At 34.6% G+C, this 16,002-nt stretch overlaps 3 protein-coding genes across 12 annotated transcripts; 2 read left to right on the top strand and 1 right to left on the bottom strand.

Annotated features, from left to right (window-relative positions):
- The first annotated feature begins 2,635 nt into the window (after positions 1-2,635).
- On the top strand, positions 2,636-5,545 carry ADSS (adenylosuccinate synthase). Its single transcript, XM_012230707.3, has 4 exons — positions 2,636-3,038; positions 3,306-3,998; positions 4,409-4,720; positions 5,049-5,545. Exons 1-4 carry the CDS (start codon positions 2,748-2,750, stop codon positions 5,217-5,219), a joined length of 1,467 nt encoding a protein of 488 aa, XP_012086097.1. The 5' UTR covers positions 2,636-2,747; the 3' UTR covers positions 5,220-5,545.
- A 279-nt stretch (positions 5,546-5,824) lies between these two features.
- On the bottom strand, positions 5,825-8,472 carry LOC105645179 (uncharacterized). 10 transcript variants are annotated; one of them, XR_002285656.2, is made up of 4 exons: positions 6,989-8,472; positions 6,657-6,689; positions 6,448-6,510; positions 6,146-6,363 (listed from the first exon to the last, which is right to left on the bottom strand). XR_002285656.2 is itself a non-coding variant. In XM_037635454.2 (2 exons), exon 1 carries the CDS (start codon positions 8,175-8,177, stop codon positions 7,011-7,013), a length of 1,167 nt encoding a protein of 388 aa, XP_037491382.1. In that variant the 5' UTR covers positions 8,178-8,472; the 3' UTR covers positions 6,146-6,836; positions 6,989-7,010. The 10 variants fall into 10 exon arrangements, 2 of the variants coding, with proteins under 2 accessions (XP_037491382.1, XP_012086098.1); XR_002285657.2 differs by lacking the exons at positions 6,146-6,363; positions 6,448-6,510 and adding an exon at positions 5,825-6,139; XR_005176940.2 differs by having other exon boundaries at positions 6,657-8,472.
- An 853-nt stretch (positions 8,473-9,325) lies between these two features.
- On the top strand, positions 9,326-15,745 carry LOC105645180 (eukaryotic translation initiation factor 3 subunit C). Its single transcript, XM_012230710.4, has 4 exons — positions 9,326-9,598; positions 11,502-11,568; positions 11,672-13,462; positions 14,534-15,745. Exons 2-4 carry the CDS (start codon positions 11,545-11,547, stop codon positions 15,497-15,499), a joined length of 2,781 nt encoding a protein of 926 aa, XP_012086100.1. The 5' UTR covers positions 9,326-9,598; positions 11,502-11,544; the 3' UTR covers positions 15,500-15,745.
- The last annotated feature ends 257 nt before the right edge of the window (positions 15,746-16,002 follow it).

Here is a 16,002-nt window from a genome sequence, read left to right as displayed (position 1 = left end):
CAATCTCCTCCAAATAGATATGTAGTCTTGTTCCATCTTGTCCCATTTTTTGGAATGGGACGGGACAGACGGAAATTTGGATCTACAGGGATAGGACGTTATGGATCAGATCAGAAATCAATCGAGATTTTTCATAATTTTACTAAATTATTTTACATAAAAAATAAATATTATTATATTCATTAATTACAATCAAACAAAATTCATTTATATAGGTTTGAGTTTAAAAAAATTAAATCAAATAATTAATTCAACCATTGATGATCTACTACTAAAGTTATAATAAAAGATTTTTAAGTAGATATTTTATAGTTAATAAAAGCATTAAATATAATAAAATAAAATAATGTAAAAACTATATATAATTCTTTATATGTATTTTATGAATTTTAACTCGTCATTGGTTTTGTCAATGTTGTCTTTAAATTGATTTAAATTTGATACTTACGTAATTTAATCTTAAATATCATCTGAAAAATAAATAATGATAACATTAAGTATCACCAATAATCTAGTAATCAGATTAATTGAAGTTAATATTTTTTTTCTTGTATTGATTAATCTTTCCATTTTTTAATAAAACAAAATTTATTAAAAAAATTTACTTAACACATACTGTGTAATAATATAGGAAAAAACCTATATTAAAAAATGTTTTATTACTTGATTTATTTTATATTTAAAAATATATATTATTTTTTCGTATTATTTTTACTTTAGCAGTCATTGATATCATAAAAAACACTAAAATAAAAGGATGAAACGATTTTTAAGGACATAATTTGAAATTCATAAAAAAAAGATAACTAGAATTTTAAAGGAAAAATGAGACGGAAATTCCTGAGTTTCAGGACGGGACAAGATGAGATAAAACTTGGGTCAATACAACTTGATTTTAATCAAAAAAATTAGTCTCGTCCTATAAATACTTTTGGGACGAGACTATTTGTTAATTATCAGAATTGAGATTTGAGAGTATTTGAAAATTAGTCCCCGCTTGGAGTAAATTTAGTCTATATCTATTGGAGTTAAAGATAAATTATGTTAGGATAAAGATTGTGAGAATCCTCTATTATCTGTTAATTAGAGTTTAGTTAGAAATGCAATATCCTTTAATATATTTATACATTGATCTTTTATGTATTTTATTATTGTAATTATTAGTAGTCCCCCAAAAATTATTGGTTATTTATGTCTAACAAATGTTTATATTTGAATTGATAGACCGTTTAAATATGAGTTGTTTAAGCTTGAGTGGGTGGAATGTTTAAGTCCGAATTGATGGACGATTTATGTCCAAATTGGAGGACTGCTTAAATTCGAAATGATAAACGATTTATGTCCGAATTGGTGGGCGTTTTATGTTCGAACTGGGCATTTTATGTCCGAACTGAAGGACTGCTCAAGTTCGAAAATGACGGACGATTTGTGTCCGAATTCGAGGACTACTCTCAAGTCCGAAATGATGGACGATTTATGTCTGAATTGATGCACGATTTATGTTCGAACTCGAGGACTGCTTAAGTCCGAAATGATGGACGATTTATATCCAAATTTATGGACAATTTATGCTCGAAATGATGGATGATTTATATTCGAATTGGAGGACTTTAAGTTCGAAATAATGGACAATTATGTCTGAATGCTTAAGTCCGATTTTGTTGAGGATTGTTTAAACCCGAAATGATGGATAATTTATGTCGGAAATGATGGATGTTCAAATTGGAGGATTGATTAAGTCTGAATTTATTGATCTCCATTTGGTTGTGCTACCTGCGGTTTTATTATGGTATAAAGAATAAAAGTTCAAGGCAACAAACTAATTAACAAAATTGCTTTATTTCATCAAATGTGGAGAAAATGAATAAATATAGTCAACTTATTATTAATCTAATTTAAATTTTTACTGGTCCTCTCACCCACAAAAAGAAGATAAAAACTGTAGCTCGATACTAAAAACAATGATATACTCAGCTAAATAGTAATGAGATTGTAATGTAATGTTACAAAGCAGTATTGCATGTTGTAGAAACTATATTTTTTGAGATATCAACATTAATTCTATAATCTTTTGTAATTATCAATTCATTAAAACATCAATAATAGTCTACTCTCCCATCCTCACCCTTTCTAACTCGTGTTTATAATTATAAGATTGTAGAGTCGTTTCTAGCACTCAAACATCAAAGTAATAATCAAATTTTGTATAGTTAAATACTTGCAAAATTACCATATAAAAAAAACAATTACCTAATTATCATTAGAACTTATCAACAACAAACAGTTACATATTCACACAAGTAACAATTTATAATATCTCAATAATTACCTAATTATCTTTATAAAATGTATTTTATATTTAGGGACTTAATGCAATAAACTTAATATTGATTATTGCAAAAAAAAACCGGAAGGGTAAAGATTAATTAACATAGATATTCATTACCATTATACTCCAAAATTTTAATTAATTAACATAAAATAGTTTTATATTAATAAAAAAATCTGATTAATCGCCTATGTCTAAGCTCTATTGAGTTTAAACAGCGATTTGATTTATTTACCGTCCTAAACTCAGGTCAGGTATGTAGCAAGTTTGGTTCTATCACCTACATGTCACCTTATCATCCCATATTCTCAACACTCTCCCCTCAGAAACCCTCCCTCCCTTTTCACTTCTTATTCTCTCTCTTTTTCTTTCGCACTGCTCCGTTTCTCTTTCTATCAAAGCAAACACTCTCTTAACCATGAACGTCACTTCTATTCGTCTCGAGTCTAATCCTATCACTTCTTCTAAGTGGGCCCACCGTCCAGCCCACCGCAGGTCTCTTCTTCCTCCTCGAAACGTCGTTATATGCTCCCTGAAACCTCCCTCTTCGTCGTTGAGCGTTGCCGAGTCAGCCTCCACCGACTCATTGAGTCGTATCGGGTCACTGAGTCAAGTTTCTGGTGTGTTGGGTTGCCAATGGGGCGATGAAGGTAAAGGCAAACTTGTCGACATTTTGGCGGAGCATTTCGACGTTGTCGCTCGTTGCCAGGTAACTAAAAGTTAACTAATTTAAAAGCGGGAAAGATTGTAGCTTTGCTTCGTACAGTAGTGTAAATTTCAACCTTTTTTGCTAATTGTAATTGGGTATTTATTGCTTTAAGGATTTCACTATTGTAATATGAATTGGGTATTTGGTTTGTTATTTCTTTGATTTTTGATCTGATTTATTATTAGCTTGTGAAAAGTAAATTTTGTTGATTGCAAATTGCAAACTTGGTTTAGCCTCTAAGTATGTAAACATTATTTTTGATACTAGGGTGGGGCTAATGCTGGTCATACAATATACAACTCAGAAGGAAAGAAATTTGCCCTTCACCTTGTTCCGTCTGGTATTCTTAATGAGGATACTCTCTGTGTTATTGGCAATGGAGTTGTGGTTCACTTGCCGGGGCTGTTTAAGGAAATTGATGGCTTGGAATCCAATGGTGTTTCTTGCAAAGGAAGGATATTGGTGTCTGACCGTGCTCACTTGTTGTTTGATTTCCATCAAGAGGTTGATGGGCTTAGAGAAGCGGAGCTTGCTAAGTCGTTTATCGGAACTACTAGAAGAGGGATTGGACCTTGTTACTCGAGCAAGGTGATTCGTAATGGTATTAGAGTAAGTGACTTGAGGCACATGGATACTTTCCCTCAAAAACTTGATCTTTTACTATCAGATGCTGCTTCGAGATTCCAAGGTTTTAACTATGGCCCAGAAATGCTTAGGGAAGAAGTTGAGAGATACAAGAGATTTGCTGAGAGGTTGGAACCCTTCATTGCGGATACTGTGCATGTCATGAATGAATCTATTGCACAGAAGAAGAAGATTTTGGTTGAAGGTGGCCAAGCTACCATGCTGGACATTGACTTTGGAACTTATCCTTTTGTGACTTCATCGAGCCCGTCAGCTGGTGGGATCTGCACTGGTCTTGGTATTGCTCCAAGAGTTGTTGGTGATCTCATTGGAGTGGTTAGTAGATAACTTATTTTCTTTTTGTTATTTCTTTTTGCTCATTAAGTCTGACTACTACTACTCCTTTCGATTTACTTGGATGGGTCTGAAAATGCTAGTAAGACTTCCATTGCATCAGGGATTTGTCTGGAAAACATCTTTACGACAGAGACATAGTACTTAATATATAAGCGATAAAGATTTGTGTGCTTTTGGTGTGGAAACTTATTGCAGCTTTAGGAGATCTATATAAGATCTGAAGAATGCATTTTAACTTTTAATTTTTGGCACAATATATCTTTTAAGTTGACACAAAAGTTTAGAGAATAAAGATTTAGTTTGTGGCCTTAAACTCAACCGCTGAAAATAAAAAGGCTGTATTGTCTTTATGGTTGTTGTCAGCATCCTTATGTTAATTTTACTTGCAGGTGAAAGCATACACTACAAGGGTCGGTTCTGGTCCTTTCCCTACGGAGATCTTAGGTCAAGGGGGTGACCTTCTTAGGTTTGCCGGACAGGAGTTTGGAACCACAACGGGTCGTCCTCGCCGTTGTGGTTGGCTTGATATAGTTGCACTGAAGTACAGCTGTCAAATTAATGGCTTTTCTTCTTTGAACCTTACCAAACTTGATGTTTTGTCTGATCTTCATGAAATTCAGTTGGGAGTTGCTTATAAACAGATTGATGGTACTCCAATTCAATCATTCCCAGCAGATCTTCGTCTTCTTGAACAATTGAAGGCAAGTATATCTATCATAATTTCAAATAGTAGTTATCATATAACTAATGACATAAATTTAACAATCTCTGTGGCTAAAACAAGTAGGATGGATTAAAAGCCTTGTCGCATCAACTAAAAAGTTACATAGTTGCTTGCATATTATAACTAGCATATCATTTCCGCTATCCTGAAAAAAATATAAAAAACACAATGCTTCAGTTATAATTTTTTTTTCTTTTACCTCATTAATTGTTATCGAGTACAAAGTTGCTATTTAGGTATTTTGCTCAATGAAGTTTTATTGGTGTTTTGTGGATTCATTGATTCATATCTTCTGATGTGTTCAGGTTGAATACGAAGTTCTACCTGGATGGAAGAGTGATATTTCTTCTGTTAGAAACTACTCCGACCTTCCAAAGGCTGCACGGCGATATGTAGAGAGGATAGAAGAACTTGTTGGGGTACCAGTCAATTACATTGGTGTCGGGCCTGGACGGGATGCTCTCATATTCAAGTAATTGAAATATTATTTACTTAGACAACCCGATTCCATTATTATGCAATGCTGCAACATTTTAGCATGATTACTTAATCGGGCAAAATTTTTGGACAGAATAAGAAGTTACGAAGTAGATCTGTCCATTTACATACGGTGTTTACTTTGAATTGTATGTTTAATTATGTTAAATCATTAGAGATGTCAGTCATGTCACAGTTTGTTAAGTGCAAATTAGGGAAGAGATTTTTCTGTTCCAACAGTCATTTGAGCCCTTTAATAATGTAGTTACGCCAGCTTTTGTAGTTTGGAATCTCAAATTAGTTCTTGGTTGCAATATTTTGTTAAGGCCCCATGCTCCTATTTTCCGTGGCCCTTTTATTTTTATCCTTTTTTCTGTTATTATATTGCTTCCAAGGATGATTATGAATTTAAGGGGGCAAAACTCAGCCAAACATACATATTCGCTATTGAATTTTGAATTTTATCACCTGTGGAATTCTCAATTTTTATTTTGATCTAGCAAACACTTAAATTTATAAAATTATATTAATTAAACACTTAAACTTGCAAAATTATTTTATTAAAATGCTTCAACTTACAAAATGGTAAAGGGTAAATGCATAATTTTGCTCAAAAAGTCGGCGTATCACCAACGATATTTTGGGAATTAGCTTTAAACTTTGACATTATTTTTGTCTTTTACACAAAATCAAAGTCCTAAAAAAGACAGATCATGGAGAGAGTACAAAACCAGAATAGAATGCTACATTAGGTTAGCTCCAAAATAAATCTCAGAAGCAAATAAACAATCAGCAATACATACCGAATAGACATAGACAAGTTGATTTGATGTGGCTAGGTTATAAGTCATCAAGAAATGATAACTTAAGTTAATATCCATTTGATTTCACGACCGCCGCCACCAACTACGTTTGTAAGCTGTAATAGAGTGAAATATAATGTTATCAAATGCACTATCACTAGAAATGTTACCAATTACATTATATTCCATTACAAGTAGCCTAAATTCTTAAAGTTAAACATCATAAAAATTCAATCTGCAATTCTGCATTGATTATTGTTCCTGCAGTTGAACGTCTATTCTTCTCGAATTCTCCATCAAGCTCTGCTACATGCTTAACTTTAATGGTAAAAATCCTATCCTGAATCAGAACTGACAATATCTGAGTGTAACTAGAAAAAACAATTTCATAAATTATTCATCATCTGAAATTGAGAGATTTTACAGTTGCCCTTCCTTATCAATCTGTCAGCTACTCAATCTCTCTCCAATGATTTCCTTAATGCACCTATACACATAATTATAACAAGTACCAGGATAACTAAAATTATGACTCTGCAGAAATCAACTGTCTCTAATCAATGCTCTATTTTGTGACTGAGCACAAACACATCTGCACCTCAATCTAGTGTTAGGAACCAACACCATTCTTACCTCAATGATGTCAAGCACCATAGCCAGCTTACCCTGCAAAAATAATGAACTTTTTTCCTTTTAACACCATTCATTATATAAACTTGATGAGACAAAAAATAATATATGCCAGAATAATAATATGCAAAAATAAACACAGTACATGATCCCTAGTTAATCCTTGAGCTTTCATCTCATCAACTATCATCAAAGAAAAACAAAGAAATGCAATCAAATACAGATCAATCATTTGATCAGAATAAATCGATCTTGGGATCAATCTCATCAACTGCATTCAAAGTTGTGCAAAACATGAATAATTATATTGATAAAGGATTGGCGAGAAAACATACGACAATAGCTCCCATAATTGCTTCAATCCCCTTTCTCCATGTCCTCATATCTTGGAAGATTCGACTTTTGCTGATATAACTTCAACAGATGGGGAGCTTCCTCTTCATAAGGCGTCACAAACTTACATAGGAACCTCTCTTCAGAAATCAACAATGGCCATAGTAAGTTAGCTGGCCTGATTAGACGTTTTGACCACAGAAACTTTAAGACTGAACACCGTGGCATAACTCTTTTCTCCAGGCTGAGTGAGAGGAGTACTGGAGATTGTGCAATATATGAAGAATCCTGACCCATTTTGTTGATATAGAAATCCATCATCGCCATGATCTTTTTCTCAGAAGCCATCATACACCAAGGATGCTTCCCAAAGGCCATAATACTCTCTTCCTTGGACCAACCCCATTTCTTATAAATATCAATTTTCTTTTCCCATGTGGATTTGCTGAATCCTCTTATTGCATGGATTGCAACAACAAAGTTCAAAACCAAAGGATTCAACCCCATTTTTTTAGTCTCTTCTACAATTTTAGCAAATTGTTCTGATGTCGTTATTAATGTTGAAGGTTGATATCTAACTAGCCAAGCAATACTTGACTTTGGCAATCCAGTTTCTTGCAAAATTTTGATATTAGGTAATACATAGAATTTGTAACGAGGCAATACACCTGGATATCGTTTTATAGCAAGAATAGCTTTCTCATCAGATGGAACTAAATTTCTGATAGCATTAAATGCAGGGATTATTTGGTTTTGTAAGCTACTATGTAAGATATCAGGGCATGTAGATAAAATTTTGGCAATATCAGGGTTTGTAAATCCTTTAGAGTGAAAAAATCGGATTTTGGGCAAAAAGGTTTTCTCAGGATCTGACAAAAGCAATGATGGTCGTGTACGTATAAGTTTCGTGATTTGGGTATTTGAAAATCCATGGCTCTCCAAAAAGGCAATAATAGAGTCTGGTCTATCTGGGGTTTCAAAATTGAGACACTTAGAAGCTGAAAGAGCAGATTTTGAAGATAATCCACAATTATTTATGAGGTAAGACACTACGTAAGAGTTTTCAGTATTAATTGCATTACTTGAAATGGCTCTAAGAGATGATAAGAATAAAAATGTGGAATTTGGAAGGGAAAAGATTTTGCATTTTACACTTCCTAATATTTTGCAATGATGAATAACACTAATCATTATTGGCTAATATTTATGCGCTTAGAGAAAACGAAAAAAGAGTTTTTACCGTTGGCGTATAGAAAAATGGAAGTGGGTATTGCAGAGACAACGAACACAACCGCCGTAATTGCTTTTGGCTTTTGAATCTCCGACGAGAGACGCAGGTCAGAAGCTCTGATTTGATTCTTACTCTGACTCTTTCGATTTCTGATTCTTTCCAGTTACAAGGTTTAGGGTTTTGAAAACACTGTAAATTAATACGCGAGAGAAACAGAAGGTTTTAGCCGTTTAGTTTGCTAAATCAGAAAACTGCTGGTTCGATAACCTTAATTAAGCGGGGTCGAGCCGGTTTACTGAGTCTGGTTAAACTAGCCGAGCTCAAACAGTTCATTACGTTGCGAGTTGACACGTGAGTAGCTCAATAAAATTAGCTCGGAAAATCTACTTATTATAAATTAAATTAAAGTAAATTCACATCAAAGTTAGATTATTTTAATGAAACTAAAAGAAATTAAAATCTCATCTGATTATAAAATATGGAGAACAAAAATAATTTTAGATTACATTTATTTCAGAAAAGTAATTTACTTAAAAAACTACTTTTCTGATTGATGTTCATAATGTTTAGAAAAAAAAAATACTCAACATAAAATTTTTTTATGATACAAAAAATTTAAACAATTTTTAAATATATATTTTTTAATTTATTAATCATAAATATCTATCATAATCTGTCACGGAGAATTATTGTAAAGATAGTTATAGCAATTAAGATATAGTCCAATCCCGTATCCATTAGGTATAATTTTTTCTTTTTTTTTTTACATTGTTAATTAATAATATTATATTTATATTTCTAAAAAAAAGTTTATATTTTATTATTTATTAATATAACATGTTTTTTTCATAGAGATGAAAGTTATTATCTTTTAATTTTATATTGGGTATTAGGGATAGTTTGAGAGGTGAAAATAAATGAATTTTAATTATAAAATTATAGTAAATATAAATTATATAAAATTTAATTAAATTCGGTATGTTGTTATCTTTAAGTTATATGATACTAAACATAAATTAATTTTCCCTTCAAGAAAAAACAGAAATTAATTTTTAAAACGAAATAAAAACGCATAAAGTAATTTGAAAATGAATTCTAGGATCCATTCCAAATCAAATCAAACCAAACATAGGGGTAGGGTTTTCATTCTAAAGCGTAAGCGGCCATAAACCGTGCCTACCTCTGTTTCCTTTCTTTCACTGTCGCAACCTGCCTCCTTCCGATATAAGTTTATAGAGCCTATCTTCTTTCTTTGTCTGTTTTTTCGCAACTTAGCTTGCTTATCAGTCTCTACTTCACACGGTTTCTGCAAAAACTCAAGCTCAATCTCTCCTTTTAATCCCCAAGCAATCCAATCGCCATCAAATTTCGCGAATTTCAGGTGCTAATCTTTAGGAATTTTTGATTTTGTGATTTTCGCTTTTTGTTTTTGCAGATTGGTTTTTGTTTAGGCTGTTGAATTTGGTTTTTGTTTAGGTGTTTGCTTTTTGTTTCTGTTGAAGTCTGTTGATATTGGTTTCTGCTAAAATTGATTAATTATGCGAGTGACTTGAACGAATCAGAACAAGAATGGAATTATGAAATAGTTAGCTCAAATTATGGTTTCATGCACTTGAATTTGGATTCCTGCTAAATAATTTATGTCTAATTGTTCGTAAAATTGAATCTGCGTTTTGAAATTCAACCAAAGTAACTGGTCTGTCCTCTACTTTATATCCACTATTACATTCTTTAATATTTCAGTTACTTTTTTTTTCCTCGATAATGAAATATATTAGGGAGAAAGGAGCTCAGTTCACCTGCCATTTATAAAAACTAGTAACTGTAACTCATTACATTCCTCTTCTTTATTCCAAATCTTTCCAATAACTTAGTTTTTGCTACACAGGAAAGATTATTTCTAAATTATTTTCTCTTTATATTGCAACCTATTAGGCATTTGCATATTAATATTATATGTTCTATAGCTGGGCAAATAAGGAAGCTAAAAAGCTTTAGCTCAGCAAGGATTTAACAAGTTCTGATCAGCTGAGTGTTAAGCTGGTGGATACTGTAAAGCTTGAAGTAAGTTTTCTATTTTATTGCTGATTTGTAGTTTAGCTTGCTAGTCCAAATCACAAAGCTAGTTGGTGAAGGAGAAACTGTTAATTTATTATGTCATTTGGTAATGATGCAAGTGTTTAAACACTTGGTCTTCAATAGCCCCATCCTCATGTTTTGGGGATATAGAATTGATTGGACCTGGGAAGGATTTGTGCAACAAAAGAATGTAAAAGTATATGATATCTTCACTTTGGGACAGTTATAATGGCTGCTGGAAAGGAGAAGATAAAAGGCAGAGTTGCAGCATATGGGTTATGGCAACCTAAATGTGTTCACTTGCTGCCTTCTTTCTTGATTGAATTTGCAGAAAAACTTGATTAGTGAGACAATATCTGAATTTCCATTAATGGCTAAACCAATGTTTTATCCTCTGTTTTTATTGTCTGTTTGTAAAAATGTCAGATTTGTGGAATTGTAGTTGGTAGTAGTGTTAACATTACCTGGAGAGATGGAATTGTGACGATAACTTGAAGAAATGGATAAGTATACGAAGATGGAATATAATTAGTTTGATTTGAAATTTTATTCGTGGTAAATAGTTTAATTTGTTATGTGGCATGATTTTGAGACTTGATTTGTTAATAGTTTGATTTTGAGATTTTTGATTTGTTATTTTTTTTTTTTTTTTTTTGGTTTCTTTATTCTCCTTGCTTTTTCCCTATTTCTGTATTTCTTTTTGTTTCTTTTTCTTGAAGTTCTTTTCCATAATTCTACACTTTTTCTATTTTAGTGTTCATACAGTTTTTTCCTTCTTTTTCTTTTTTCAATTTCTGCAGGTTTTATTTGATTTATTGTTTCTAGAACTTTTTTTTATTTCTCTATTTTTTTTTGAAGGATTGTTTTTTGCATTCAGTAACTGAGCCAAGCTCAAGCTTGGCTATTTTTAAACGAGTCGAGCCTTAGCATGTCCTAGAGCTGGCTCGAACCGGCTTATCTTGGCCCATTGACAGCCCTTCTACTTTTCATAGCTTAATAATTTTTCCATTGTCGTTTTGTTTTCAATTTTATAGTTGGGTTCTTCTGAATTGAAACAAAGAAAGGGGAACATAAGAGATTCAAACTGAAAATTTTAGTTAGTTATTTTAGTTCTGATATGTTGATTTGTGTTAGTGCTTTCTTTTCTTAATTAACATTTTCATGGATTTGTCTTAATTATTGGTGTTCATTTTGTGTTATTTCAGATTCTTTTGGTTTTCCGATCTTTCATTTAATTTCTAGTAGAAGATGGCATCTCGATTCTGGGGACAGGTTTGTTGTTGTTGCTAGTGTCTTTGTACTCAGATTCCATTTGTTAGGGGAAGGTTGATGCTCCATGGCATTATATCTTATTTGTTTTCTTATTTTTTTCTAGGGTGGAAGTGACTCCGAGGAGGAAGAGAGTGATTATGAAGATGAGGTTGATAATGAGGAAGCTGGTGAGTCTACTGCCCAAGCCCCACAAAACAGATATCTCAGAGGAACAGCTAGTGATAGTGATGACTCTGATGACCAAAAGCGTGTTGTCAGATCGGCCAAAGATAAACGTTTTGAGGAGTTGTCTGCCACTGTCGATCAAATGAAGAATGCAATGAAGATTAATGATTGGGTTAGCTTGCAAGAGAGCTTTGACAAAATTAATAAACAGCTTGAGAAAGTTATGCGGGTAACAGAATCTGTTAAGGTCCCATCCCTTTACATCAAAGCTCTAGTGATGTTGGAGGATTTCTTGAATCAGGCTTTAGTGAATAAGGAAGCAAAGAAAAAGATGAGCAGTAGTAATGCTAAGGCGTTGAACTCAATGAAACAGAAACTTAAGAAGAACAATAAACAGTATGAGGATTTGATTAATAAATTTAGGGAGAATCCAGAGAGTGAGGAGGAGCAGGAGGTAGATGAGGAGACTGAAGAGGAGGAAGACTCGGATTTAGAGTTTGTGGAGGACCCTTCAAAGATTGCAATGTCTGATGAGGATGAAGAGGATGAGGAAGATCACCAGGATAATCGAACTGAAGCTGAAGGCGATTGGCAGAAGATGATGAGCAAGAAAGATAAACTCATGGATAGGCAGTTCATGAAAGATCCCAGTGAAATCACTTGGGATACAGTAAACAAAAAGTTCAAAGAGGTTGTTGCTGCTCGAGGTAGGAAGGGAACTGGACGGTTTGAGCAGGTTGAGCAACTAACTTTCTTGACAAAGGTTGCTAAGACCCCTGCACAGAAGCTTGAAATTCTTTTTAGTGTGGTTTCTGCCCAATTTGATGTGAATCCAGGGTTGAGTGGTCATATGCCTATAAGTGTATGGAAGAAGTGTATGCAGAATATGACTGTTATTCTTGATATTCTGGTCCAGCATCCTAACATTGTTGTGGATGACATGGTTGAACCTGATGAGAATGAAAGCCAGAAGGGGGCAGAGTATAATGGGACAATTCGAGTTTGGGGTAACTTGGTGGCTTTTCTTGAGAGGATAGATTCGGAGTTCTTCAAGAGTTTGCAATGCATTGATCCTCACACACGTGACTATGTTGAGAGACTGCAGGATGAACCAATGTTTTTGGTCCTTGCTCAAAATGCCCAAGAGTATCTAGAGCGGGTTGGGGACTTTAAAGCTGCATCAAAGGTTGCCTTGAGGCGGGTTGAGTTGATCTATTACAAACCGCAAGAGGTTTATGATGCCATGAGGAAGCTGGCTGAACAAACAAATGTTGGTGATGGTGAGAAGTCAGGAGAGGTTGAGGAAAGTAGGGGTCCCTCTGCATTTGTTGTCACTCCGGAGATCGTGCCTCGAAAGCCTACTTTCCCTGAGAGTAGCAGAACAATGATGGATATGCTTGTGTCTGTGATATACAAATATGGAGATGAACGAACTAAAGCTCGTGCGATGCTTTGTGATATTTACCACCATGCTCTCCTGGATGAGTTCTCAACTTCCCGCGACTTGTTATTGATGAGTCACCTACAGGATAGTGTCCAGCACATGGACATTTCAACCCAGATTCTTTTCAACAGGGCTATGGCACAGCTTGGTTTGTGTGCATTCCGTATTGGGCTAATCACTGAAGGACATGGCTGCCTTTCTGAACTGTATTCTGGTGGAAGGGTAAAGGAGTTGCTTGCACAAGGTGTTTCACAAAGTCGTTACCATGAGAAGACTCCAGAACAGGTATCATTCTTTCTTTATCGCTTGCTATTTGCATCAATTTTTTGTCTATCGTTGTCTCTCTTGTTTTTCAATTTCTCAACTTATTTACTTTCAAATAGCAGAAGCATGTCTTGTTAACCATCGTCTTTAGGGTTTGAAAATGTAGCAAATATTGGATTTCATTTTTAAATGAAAGACATTTGACATGTTTTTAGGAGATCTCTATTAGCTGATAAGTACCGATGGTTATTTGCCTGCAAAAGAAAATGGTATGTTAGTTGATGAATTGTAGGCAAAAGGAAACGATGAAATGAAGGTTCTGGACTTTTACAATGTATTATGTTTTGCAGGCTTTATGATAAGCAAGTTGTGTACGAATAATGTCAACGTCGTTGTTCCTTCTTTTCCCCTCTGTTTTCTAGAACCCTTATATTTCAATGCCTGTTCTAGAGTAGTTTCATTAACAGTCTTTGTACATAATATTTTTGTTTTATATTTATGGTATGCATTAAGAATTGGTTTAATACTTGTAAACTTCTTTACAAACGTGTGCAGGAATTAATTACTTATTATCTATGTGTACATGTATATTATATTTGTGTGTGTGTGTTGATGGTGTTTGAGGTTTAACAGATTCAGCAATGAAGATATAAATTAATTGTGATCTCCTGCACATATCAGTATACTTCCTGAGTTACTTTGATCTGTATCTGTTACTTTGTGTATTTACGCCTTTGGTGGTGTTCTGTTGATGCAGTTACTAAGTGATTGACATGTGGACTAGCACAACTTACAAAATATATTTAGGTATTGGTCCACGGATGGAAACTTTTTTAATGCTATAAAAAAACATGTGCTTCTTTAAATCACAACTGCATAAAAGCCCTTGGTGGCAAGAACCATGTTATAAAATGCTAAATTTTTTTTTTTTTTTAATTTGTTGAATTGGTTGAGATCAAGAGTTGGTGATGTCACTGCTGACTCATTTTTCTAGCATAAATATTTTGGATAAAATGTGGGCAGCTTCTAAACTTATGTATCTATTATTTTTTTCGAGCATCTGCTGACAGTTGTGAATTGATCTTTTAACAGGAAAGGCTGGAAAGAAGACGCCAGATGCCATATCACATGCACATCAACCTTGAGCTTCTGGAGGCTGTGCACCTCATTTGTGCCATGCTACTAGAGGTCCCTAACATGGCAGCCAACACACATGATGTTAAGCGCAAAGTCATTAGCAAGACATTTAAGCGTTTGCTTGAGGTCAATGAGAGGCAAACTTTCGTAGGCCCTCCTGAAAATGTCAGGGATCATGTGATGGCGGCAACTCGTGCTCTTACCAAGGGGGATTTCCAGAAGGCTTTTGATGTTATCAAGTCTCTTGATGTCTGGAGGCTCCTTAGGAGCAAAGACAATGTTCTTGAGATGCTGAAAGCCAAGATTAAGGAAGAAGCTCTTAGAACCTACCTATTTACCTACTCCTCCGCTTATGAGTCACTTAGCTTGGACCAGCTCACCAAAATGTTTGACCTGTCAGGAGGCCAAACCCATAGCGTTGTTAGCAAAATGATGATCAATGAGGAACTCCACGCAAGTTGGGACCAGCCAACACAATGCATCATCTTCCATGATGTTGAGCATTCAAGGTTGCAGGTTCTGGCATTCCAGTTAACTGAGAAGCTGTCAGTTCTTGCTGAGAGTAATGAAAGGGCAATAGAGGCAAGGATTGGTGGTGGTTTGGATCTGCCTATGAGGCGGAAAGAAGGCCATGATTATGCTAGCATGGCTGCTGCAGGTGGCAAGTGGCAAGACACTTTTACTCAGGGAAGGCAAGGTTCAGGGCGTTCCGGATATAATGTTGGCGGTGCCAGACCACCAGCATTAGGCCAAGCTACTGGTGGTGGCTATTCAAGAGGTCCGTCACGTGCAGGTGGATACTCGGGTGGGTCAAGGTATCAAGATGGGGCATATGGTGGGTCAGGAAGGACTTCTGTAAGAGGAACTCAATTGGATGGTTCAAACCAGATGGTTAGTCTCAACAGGGGGGTTCGCACTTAGAGGATAGTAAGAGAGGCGATCAATTTTCTTCCGAGTAGCCAAGTCTTTTCCTCTGGGATATTGTTGGTTCCCTGAAACTTGTTTTATTGTTATTTTTTTCCTTTTTTAAAATTTTATTGCCATTATATTCTGAATAGGAACTCAAAAGATAACTTGTAAGTTCTATTTTTGGCTAACGAGATCATGCAAACTACTATTTATACCGGTTACCGGGATTTGACAAAATAATGTTTGCACTCTTGCTTCTCTCTCTCTCTCTCTCTCTCTCTCTCTCTCTCTCTCTCATATGTTGAGTGGTGATGGATTTTTCTTGATCTTTTATTTCGAGATCATTGATAAGTTGCAGGTGGTTGGTGATGGAAACAGGCTCTCAGTGTTGCAGCTGCCTTGTAATTTAACATTCTATATTAGTTTTTGCTTACATGATATGTTTTTTTACCTCCTTGGAAGCAGGCTTGGTGTGCTGCCACTTAGAGCTTAACAAGCTGCTCATAGTTGTAACT

Source organism: Jatropha curcas, chromosome 2 (assembly GCF_041381405.1).
Source record: "Jatropha curcas cultivar XTBG-Jc1 chromosome 2, XTBG_Jcur_1.0, whole genome shotgun sequence".
NCBI lineage: Eukaryota > Viridiplantae > Streptophyta > Magnoliopsida > Malpighiales > Euphorbiaceae > Jatropha > Jatropha curcas.
The sequence above is the reverse complement of the archived record's forward strand: the minus strand, read 5'-3'. Positions and strand labels throughout refer to the sequence as shown.